A 10,900-nucleotide genomic window follows, 5' to 3' on the forward strand; every position below is an offset into this window, starting at 1 on the left:
TAAGTACACGTTGTTACAAATAAGTGTGTAGCTGTAATTACACATTACAAATCAGGCTGTATGTGCCAACATCCAGTGTTTAATAAGAAGCTCACCCTCTCATACACAAATTAAAATATTTTATTGGTCAGCCAGTGAGTTACAAATGAGAGATCGAAAACTGAGGTTTACACAACTCCAGTCCTCCAGAACCACGGCCGTGTAGGACATAGTTTCCCCCTTTTCCAACCCTCAAGTCTGAAGGCACACTCAAAACCACTATTTGGGCAAAAGGCACGCTTGCTTGAATAAGCCCTCTTTACCTCCAACCGCAACCTGTAATGCTTAGTCAATGAGAGTACACTTTGGACAGTGTCCTTGTCAAAAGTCAAATCTGTCCTGAGTGTCTCCCTCTCCTTCCCCTGCCACTCTCTCCATCTCGGCCTGTGCCTCCAGGCTGTTCTGAGCGGTCGTCTTCCCGTGCTGCTCTTTGAGATGGCGCCGCAGTGCCGGCTTGTGGGCGAAGCGTGAGTGGCAGTAGGCGCAGCAGTGGGGCCGCTCGCCGCTGTGCAGGTTCATGTGATCGCACAGCGTGGACTTCTGCGTGAATGTCTTGTCACAGAGCTGGCAGCGGTGGACTTTGGCACCGCGGTGCACGGTCATGTGGCGGTTGAGGTTGCTGGAGTGGTTGAAGTGCTTGCCGCAGCAGGGGCACACGTACAGCAAGTGGGTGGCGCGCGAGTGGACGGCCAGGTAGTGGGCAGAGGGGAAGGTCAAGCCGCATTGCTCACAAGCCACCGGCCCCGCTGTGCTGGAGGTGGAGCCTACCACTGCGACAGACTCATCCCCCGCCTCGTCACCACCTGTTGGCACAGCCGACATTCCCATATTACCCTCCCCTCCATCACCACTGGGGTCGTCCGGGCTGTAGTGGACCGGCCCATTCCCATCCCGAGGCACCAGCTCCTCTCCCTGAGAGTCCCCCATCCCGTAGTCTAGCCGTGGGAGCTCGCTCCCCGAGGGGAACGCTGACCTCGTGGCTTCCTGGCTGAAGTCCAGGCCGAAGCTCTGCATCATCTCTGCCCCAGTGGGCATACGCCATGCCTCCTGGTACTGCATACCTAGAGGTCTCCTCTCCCTCTCATGGTACGAGCCACGCTTCCTCTTGAAGCCCCTCCCCCGGCCAACTTTCGGTGAGTCGGTGAGTCGCCGCCTCCAGGCGCGGAGCCCTTCCCTCTCGAAGCTGCTGATGCGGATAGCCATTTCGTCTGGGGTCACGTCGTCCCCCTCGCCCCCTCCCACTATGACACTGTCCGTATCTGGATACTGGCCCCCCTGATGGCCCTCTGTGGCATCTTCACCGCCCTCCTCTACCTCTCGCCTCTCTTCTAGCTCCTGCTCACCCTCCATGCACATCCGGATCATGTCATAATCGTCCCTGCACTCACCCTCCTCTGTTACCCTCACCTGGAACAAAATTGAGACCGATTTGAGTGTGCTAGTAATCAATGTCCTAGGTTCAAATACTATTTAAAATATCTCAATTACTTTCACATACATTCTAAGTATTTATTTGTATTTGAAAGGACAAGTAGTCAAATATTTTAATGCATTTGGAAATACTAAAATACACTGACTCAAATACACTCATGGATTTAGCCCAGGGATTTAAAGATGGTATTTGAAAATACTCTCAAATACAATTTGGTAGACTATTTGGTTTTTACAAATAACCATTAAAATACTAAACCATGTATATTTTTTGGGGCATTGTATTTTAAATACCAAATACACATAATACTATTATGTTGATACAATACAGTTACAACTCTGCTGTTGTAGAGAGTACATGATTCTTACCCATTTATAGATCCAGAGATGGATGTACTGGTAAGTTTTGTTCCTGAATCTACTTACCTTGATCTCATCCAGAGCGTTATGTTCGTCATCATGACGTATATCTGTCTTAGTGTGCGAGTCTGTATGGTCATCAACCTGAGACTGTACAGGGCTATGAGGCTGCAGTGAGGGGGAATGATCAATAGAGGTCGACATAAGGGATTGACTGCTGCCACTGACTGTCACTGGCATCGAGTGACTCTCTTCTGACTTGATCTGAAAATGAGCGGTGGAGAGAAAAAGAATGAAGACGAGCCGATTAAATGTTGTCACAGGTAGAACAATCTGACAGTGAACACTGCAAATCCAGCCTTTGTTGAATCACATAGTAGACTCGTATTTGCTTTCTACAACTGAAATATATGTTAACATTTTATGTTGTGATTTCCAACCAATGCTTCAATAGGGTGCCTACGACTAAACACCAATAAACACTAACCAAAATAAGTAACTAACCTTTGGTGAGCTGGGGTTCCTTGGCTGCATGTACTTGCCCAGGGCTCCCCGGCACTTCTCCACAACATGCTCCATCTGCAGGTAGCTAGCGGCCGTCAGGTAATTCACTATCTCCTTGGGGCTGAACTGCAGCACACCGGTGTAGCAGGACTGGAGCAGCTCACATACCACCGAGGAGCTGTGAAGGACTGACACCTAGAGGGCAAAATAGGACAAAAACATACCAAACAGTTATTTTGCTGTTACGTCTCAAGAGACCTTTCCTATGATCAATCGTGTAAGCCATAAGTGTCATATCCTGCAAGACTTGTGATAGTATCTACTCGACTGAACCATAATGAGGCATAGGACTGGAACCACAGCTGGCGTGATACATCTGTGAGTTTCCCAGGCCAAAGATATGCCTATTAAAACAGTCTGATCATTGAAAGGTGCATGTGACAAGAAGTGTCCGGAGCTAGTATATCAGTTGAAGCTGACACAACATTTATGAAACATAACCCAAATAGTGTGTATCAAGGTGGCTTTCACTGGCATCCACCTGCAGTTCAGAGGAAGGGTTAAGCAGGAATTGGTCCCTGAGGAAAGGGGAGCAGGCAGCCAAGACCACTTTGTGTCCCCGGAATGTCTGCCTGCCGCTGGCCACGATGGTGATGTCACAGAACTGCTGCCTGGACCTCAGAGAGTTCATGCTCTTTAGCGTGGCGTCACCGTGACCTGGCAACCGGAAACACAGCACCTCCATCTTAGCTACTGTGGTGCCTATATGAGAGACATGAAGAGGACATTCTTGACATAATGCAATTATCATGTCAAATATGCAGTACCAATCAAAGGGTTGGACACACCTACTCATTCAAGGGTTTTTCATTATTCTTCAGTAGCCCCCCTTTGCTCTTGCACACTCTTGGCATTCTCTCCAACTTCATGAGGTAGTCACCTGGAATGCATTTCAATTAACAAGTGTGCCTTGATAATTAATCACGAAGCTGGATGAGAGAATGCCAAGAGTGTGCAAAGCTGTCATCAAGGCAAAGGGTGGCTACTTTGAAGAATCTGTTGAACACTTTTTTTGGTTACAACATATGTGTTATTTCATAGTTTCACTATTATTATTATACAATGTAGAAAATAGTACAAATGTATAAAAACCCTTGAATGAGTAGGTGTGTCCAAACGTTTGACTGGTACTGTGTATATATATGTGTATATATACATACATACATACATACATACATACATACATATATATGTATTGTAGCACCTGGATCAACCTAAGGGAAACTTGAGGGAATGAATGGGGCAATGTATCGTGAGCTTTTGAGTGAAAACCTCCTTCTATCAGCAAGGGTATTGAAGATGAAACGTGGCTGGGTCTTTCAGAATGACAATGATCCCAAACACACCGCCCGGGCAACGAAGGAGTGGCTTCGTAAGAAGCATTTCAAGGTCCTGGAGTGGCCTAGCCAGTCTCCAGATCTCAACCCCATAGAAAATCTTTGGAGGGAGTTGAAAGTCCATGTTGCCCAGCAACAGCCCCAAAACATCACTGCTCTAGAGGAGATCTGCATGGAGGAATGGGCCAAAATACCAGCAACAGTGTGTGAAAACCTTGTGAAGACTTACAGAAAACGTTTGACCTCTGTCATTGCCAACAAAGGGTATATAACATAGTATTGAGATAAACTTTTGTTTTTGACCAAATACTTATTTGCCACCATAATTTTCAAATAAATTCATTAAAAATCCTACAATGTGATTTTCTGGATTTTTTTTCTTCTCATTTTGTCTGTCATAGTTGAAGTGTACCTATGATGAAAATGACAGGCCTCTCTTCTTTTTAAGTGGGAGAACATGCACAATTGGTGGCTGACTAAATACTTTTTTGCCCCACTGTATATTGTAGCACCTGGATCAACCTAAGAGAAACTTGGCACTTTTGGGAGTCTGGACATTTCTCCAGCTTGTCATACTGGCCAAATTCAGACCAGAAAGAGAGCGAGAGAGACGCAAAATTGTACAAGAGGCAATGGTTTTGTCTGACTATTCTTTAAAAAGTAAAAGCTTCCATATCTCGTGTTGACAATCAACATTCCCTGTGATTCTGAACTGATGGTCATGTTAGACAGAGAAGGTCAAGTCATTGTTCACTTGTTTTGTTTTCAAGTCAAGCAGGTCACAACGTGTAACTGAAATCAGGCATATGATATGGCTCTCTAAAACAAAGTAAACAATCAAGCTACTAACGTTACTAGCCTAGGTTGAATATAACCATTAACGTTATATATTTTTCGACCTCGCTACATACTACTGCTAACTTTACTAGCTAGCTAGTTAGCACTAGCAGCATGTGCTTAGGTCAATTGTGCAGGTTGTATATTTCGCCAACGTTATTGTGTATCCAACCCCGCTCGTAGCTACCCAGCTAACTTAGTAGTACCAAGCTAGCTTGTTGCCCCCTAGCCCCAGCCAGGCCAAAGTCAACTAGCTAGCCACAAGACCCCTTGCATTAAATTCGACATTAGCTAGTTTAGTGTTTCCTTACCTGCTATTACTGTAGATATCTTTTATATCTCCTTAATATATGTTTTGTTGTGGAGTAACTAGGCACCCATTCGTTGTATGTTAGCCAACACGCTAGAGAGCCAGCTAGTATGTTTACTTTGTTTAACTAGCTAACGTTAGCATGTTTTCAACGGTCGTCACTAGTTACCAAAGGCACTAAGTCATAAACCCCGCCTATTTCTACACATGCTCTTCTTAAAATGGTATATTAAACCTAACCTTAACCACACTGCTAACTTTATGCATAACATAAAAATAAGCCCCACTCCCTCCCAATTAAAAAAAATATGAATTTTATGATTTAGATAGCGATTTTTTTTTTACGTGGTGGACCATCACTTCCCCTGACAACAGCTTGCCAGTCATTTGAACAGTTGAAGTCGGAAGTTTACATACACCTTAGCCAAATACATTTAAACTCAGTTTCACAATTCCTGACATTTAATCATAGTAAAAAGTGCCTGTCTTTGGTCAGTTAGGATCACTACTTTATTTTAAGAATGTGAAATGTCTGAATAATAATTGAGAGAAGGATTTATTTCAGCTTTTATTTCTTTCATAGCATTCCCAGTGGGTCAGAAATTTACATACACTCAATTAGTATTTGATAGCATTGCCATTAAATTGTTTAACTTGGGTCAATCGTTCCAGGTAGCCTTACACAAGCTTCCCACAATAAGTTGGGTGAATTTTGGCCCATTCCTTCTGACAGAGCTGGTGTAACAGAGTCAGGTTTGTAGGCCTCCTTGCTCATACATGCTTTTTCAGTTCTGTCCACAAATTTTCTATTGGATTGAGGTCAGGGCTCTGTGATGGCCATTCCAATACCTTGACTTTGTTGTCCTTAAGTCATTTTGCCACAACTTTGGAAGTATGCTTGGGGTCATTGTCCATTAGGAAGACCCATTAGCGACCTAGCTTTAACTTCCTGACTGATGTCTTGAGATGTTGCTTCAATATATTCACATAATTTCTCTTCCTCATGAAGCCATCTATTTTGTGAAGTGCACCAGTCCCTCCTGTGCAAAGCACCCCCACAACATGATGCTGCCACCCCCGTGCTTCACGGTTGGGATGGTGTTCTTTGGCTTGCAAGCCTCCCCCTTTTTCCTCCAAACATAATGATGGTCATTATGGCCAAACAGTTCTATTTTTGTTTCATCAGACCAGAGGACATTTCTCCAAAAAGTACGATCTTTGCCCCCTGTGCATTTGCCAACCGTAGTCTGGCTTTTTTATGGTGGTTTTGGAGCAGTGGCTTCTTCCTTGCTGAGCTGTCTTTCAGGGTATGTCGATATAGGACTTGTTTAACTGTGGATATAGATACTTTTGTACCTGTTTCCTCCAGCATCTTCACAAGGTCCTGTTCTGGGATTGATTTACACTTTCCGCACCAAAGTACATTCATCTCTAGGAGACAGAGCGCGTCTCCTTCCTGAGCGGTATGACAGCTGCGTGGTCCCATGCTATTTATACTTGCGTACTATTGTTTGTACAGATGAACGTGGTACCTGCAGGCGTTTAGAAATTGCTCCCAATGATGAACCAGATTTGTGGAGGTCATCACATTTTTTTCATGAGGTTATGGCTGATTTCTTTTGATTTTCCCATGAAATACATCCACAGGTACAGCTCAAATTGACTACAATTATGTCAATTAGCCTATCAGAAGCTTCTAAAGCCATGACATCATTTTCAGGAATTTTCCAAGCTGTTTAAAGGCACAGTGAACTTAGTGTATGTACAATTCTGACAAAGTAGATGTCCTAACCGACTTTCCAAAACTATAGTTTGTTAACAAGACATTTCTGGAGTGGTTGAAAAATGAGTTTTAATGACTCCAACATAAGTGTATGTAAACTTCTGACTTCAGCTGTAGCTGTTTTGGAGTAAACAACCTAAAGTGAGCCACATCTTTATCCTCATTATATAGTGAGTTATATATGCAGAGATCTTCATGTACATTGATCTGGTACTGGAAATCCCTGTATATAGTTAAATTCTTATGTATTTTAATTCTCTTTCTTTCGTTAGGGACAGTTAAAAAATTACTAGGGTGTGGGGGCTGGTACAAAATAGGGGAGGGTTGTCAAACTTATTTTTTGCTTTGGGGAGGGTTGTGTGTTTTTTTTTATTGGGTAGAGGAGGGTAGTGCATTGTTTCTCTGATTTACATTCGCCATTTTACAGGTTTTACTATATAATATCTTCCTATAGCCACATTCCTCATCTGCTTGCAAGTGCCTATCCTGTCCATTGCCACAGGAAGTAGGGGTGCTGAGGTTGCTGCAGCACAGGTCCTGTATTAGAGGGCCGATATATCCAGGTGATTCTACAACTTCGGGCACTTTGGCCCTGCAAGCTTTCAGAAATGTACTTATTTGGGAACGGGGGGCAGTATTGAGTAGCTTGGATGAATAAGGTGCCCAGAGTAAACTGCCTGCTACTCATGCCCAGAAGCTAATAAATGCATATTATTAGTATTAGATTTGGATAGAAAACACTCTGAAGTTTCTAAAACTGTTTGAATTATGTATGTGAGTATAACAGAACTCTTATGGCAGGCGAAAACCTGAAAAAACTCCAACCAGGAAGGGGGAAATCTGAGGTTTGTAGTTTTTCAAGTGATTGCCTTTCCAATATACAGTATAAATGGGGTCATAGTGCACTTCCTAAGGCTTCCACTAGATGTCAACAGTCTTTAGAACGTTGTTTCTGGCTTCTACTGTCACGCCCTGGTCGAAGTATATTGTGTTTGTCTTTATTTATTTGGTCAGGCCGGGGTGTGACATGGGTTTATTGTGGTGTGTTTTGTCTTGGGGTTTTGTTAGGTATTGGGTGTGTGGCTTAGTGGGGGTATCTAGCAAAGTCTATGGCTGTCTGGAGTGGTTCTCAATCAGAGGCAGGTGTTTATCGTTGTCTCTGATTGGGAACCATATTTAGGCAGCCATATTTTTTTTGAGTGTTTTGTGGGTGATTGTTCCTGTCTTTGTGTTTGCACCAGATAGGGCTGTTTTGGTTTTCACATTTCATTATTTTGTAGTTTCTTTATGTATAGTTTCTTCCTTCATTAAAATAACATGAATCATCATCACGCCGCATTTTGGTCCGACTCTCCTTCACCAGAAGAGAACCGTTACATCTACTATGAAGGGGGAGCGAATAAGAGCTGTTTGAATCAGGGGTCTGGCAGAATACCATGAGCTAAGTCACGTGTGCGGCCGTGAGTACGAGCTCCATTCCTTTTAATTTCTAAAGACAAAGAAATTGAAACATTATTGAAGATTTATGATAAAAACATCCTAAAGATTGATCATATACATTGTTTGACATGTTTCTACGAACTGTAAATAAACTTTTTTGACTTTTCGTCTAGACTTAGTGCCCGCGCCTTGTGCATTTTGGATTAGTAGACTAAATGCGCAAAAAAAAAAAAAAAGAGATTTAGACATAAATATGAACTTTATCTAACATTTATTGTCTAACATGGAGATCTGTGAGTGCCATCAGATGAAGATCATCAAAGGTAAGTGATTAATTTTAATGCTATTTCTGTCTTTTGACACCTCTCCTTGGTTGGAAATTGGCTGTATGGTTTTCTGTGGCTAGGCGCTGACCTAACATAATCGCAAGGTGTGCTTACGCCGTAAAGTATTTTAGAAATCAGACACTGTGGCTGGATTAACAAGAAGTTTATCTTTAAACTGGTGTATAATACTTGTATGTTTTAAGCTTTATCAAGTTTGACATTTGTCATGCAAAGATCTCTGTTTTTGAGTGACCTTTTTCCTTCCAGCAAGTATTTGACTTCTCATTCCTGTTGCAGATGATGAGGAAGGGGTATCAGTGCGGGTAAGTTAGGGGCAGGTATGATGGCTTCATGTTCTGGCTGCAAGTCACCTGGTGACTAATGTGTTGTGATGGCTGATAGGTAGGTCTCCATTGCAACTTCTATGTAAAGTCTGTCTTCTATTCCGTTGGTTGCATTTCCATTGCCATCTCTTGCTTCTTTGTTCTCGCTTTGTAAGCTCAGAGATCCTTTTTTCTTCCAGTATCTCTCCCTGTATTTTTTCAGATGTTCCTGGTATCGTATAGGATCATTTTTTCTATTTTGTTTATATGTCTGTGACCTCTGTGCTGTTTTGTGGCATCTTCTAAAAACAAAGGAAAGTAAGTGTTCAGAGTTGTGCACACCTTGGATCATTTTCTAGATTAAAGCAATTCAAAACATGATTAAATAGTCAGATTCTTTTAAGTAATAACATAATGGATTTTTGTCGTTTCCACCACTGTTAAGTTTGATGAAAATAACCGTGATGGTAATGACACTTCTACTGTTTTTGGAGAAAAGGTACAGACTGCTTAGCATGCTTTGGCTAGTATTACAGCTAGCATATAGTTTACAAAAATATATTTTAAAAATCTAAATTCTACCACAAATTAAAGTATAGCCTGTTTGGAAATGACTGACAATAAAAATATTCTCTACACTAGCAATATTTTCCTAGATTTTTCTTCAACTTCTGGACATCACTCCTGGAACAACTGTCTGCTGAAGCCACGTGCTTCAGTGTCGCAATACTTTTCCATGGTAACTAAATTAACATTCTCTTGATTAATGAGTCATTTGCCCTCAGTGGTGGAAATGACACCACTACCAAAGGACAGGTATATTTTGTGTAAATAACAATATAAAGGGCATACTCACAATAAATATAATTTTTATTTTATTGACTCTAGAAGAAAACATTACATAATGTGTAGTTATTAATGTTTTGTCATAGAAAAAAACATAGAAGCTCAAAAGTTTGGGCAGGGACAAGGGCAAAACAGTGAATTTGAGGTATAAAATGCATCTGAAAAGTAGCTAAAATACTTAGAGGTGAGAGGTGTTAAAAAAATCTGGGGTGATTGTAGTGTGAATTTAACATGTAAAGATTAAAAATATAGATTTTTAAATAAAATCCCCCCAATTCTCAGCACCCTGATTAGTTTACTTCAAAAGTTTCCAGTAGACTCATGTTCATCCACTCCACTCGAATATAATTCCAGCATCCCAAATCCTCACCGGCCATTAGATTAATGGAAAGAGACTTCTGTTACAAAACACTAAAGTTGAATGACATTCTGAGATTTTCTTTGATACTGAGTAGGGAGGTAGGTATTTTATTTTTGTCGAGATTGAAAAAGCAAACCATGATAAGTGCTAAATAGATAATTCAAACCATTTCCAATGCACATTTTGAATTTTGTGGGTATGCACCATACCCTGACAAATTCTGAATCCAGATGTGCCTTTTAGACATTAATGATTGGGATTATTCCAAATATTACACATGGACATTTCCTTTGGCTGGAAATGCACTAATTCAATATCCTGAGATATGTGACATCCTTTTCCTCTGTTCTTGTTGACAAATACTGACTGTATACATCGCATATGTGTTTTCTCAGCACATTGAAGATCGGAAGCTACCTTGATTCCAGATATGCTTTTCTTGGCTGAGGTCCATATGCAGATCTTGATATGCTGAAAACAAGGACAATTTCTGGTGCATTTCTGAGTTTTCAGCATGTGCTCAATAATTGGACAAATATGAAATCCATATTTTTCTTTCATGCACAAATTATTTTTGGAGATCATACATAGTATGGCCGGATATTGACTCATTAGATATACTGAGATAGGCCTATGTGAACATCTTAATTTCACTACAGATGACAAATACTGACCGTAGGCTTACATAGTGTATTTTTTCAGCACATACAATGCATATGCTCATGACTGAGGTCCATATCAGGATCTTAATGTGCTAAATTAGGAACATTTCAGATGTGGATTTGAATTGAGGACATGCTCAAATTCAAAAACGGATATTAAATCCATATAATTCTTTCAGACTTTGGCGATCATTTGTGAATTCCCTCTGGATAAAGAGGGTTGTGTTCCAACTGTCCTCTTTTAATTTGGGGCTGTAAATGGTGTGGCGAACTGACAACAG

At 41.5% G+C, this 10,900-nt stretch overlaps 1 protein-coding gene across 2 annotated transcripts; it reads right to left on the reverse strand.

Annotated features, from left to right (window-relative positions):
• Window positions 1-102: 102 nt before the first annotated feature.
• LOC109903719 (zinc finger and BTB domain-containing protein 12-like) lies at window positions 103-5,059 on the reverse strand. Of its 2 annotated transcripts, XM_031788542.1 has the most exons (6): window positions 4,880-5,059; window positions 3,187-3,274; window positions 2,876-3,096; window positions 2,335-2,529; window positions 1,897-2,094; window positions 103-1,446 (listed from the first exon to the last, which is right to left on the reverse strand). In XM_031788542.1, exons 2-6 carry the CDS (start codon window positions 3,188-3,190, stop codon window positions 361-363), a joined length of 1,704 nt encoding a protein of 567 aa, XP_031644402.1. In that variant the 5' UTR covers window positions 3,191-3,274; window positions 4,880-5,059; the 3' UTR covers window positions 103-360. The 2 variants fall into 2 exon arrangements, with proteins under 2 accessions (XP_031644402.1, XP_020356187.1); XM_020500598.2 differs by lacking the exon at window positions 3,187-3,274.
• Between the last annotated feature and the right edge of the window lie 5,841 nt (window positions 5,060-10,900).

Source organism: Oncorhynchus kisutch, linkage group LG14 (assembly GCF_002021735.2).
Source record: "Oncorhynchus kisutch isolate 150728-3 linkage group LG14, Okis_V2, whole genome shotgun sequence".
NCBI classification, from domain to species: Eukaryota; Metazoa; Chordata; class Actinopteri; order Salmoniformes; family Salmonidae; genus Oncorhynchus; species Oncorhynchus kisutch.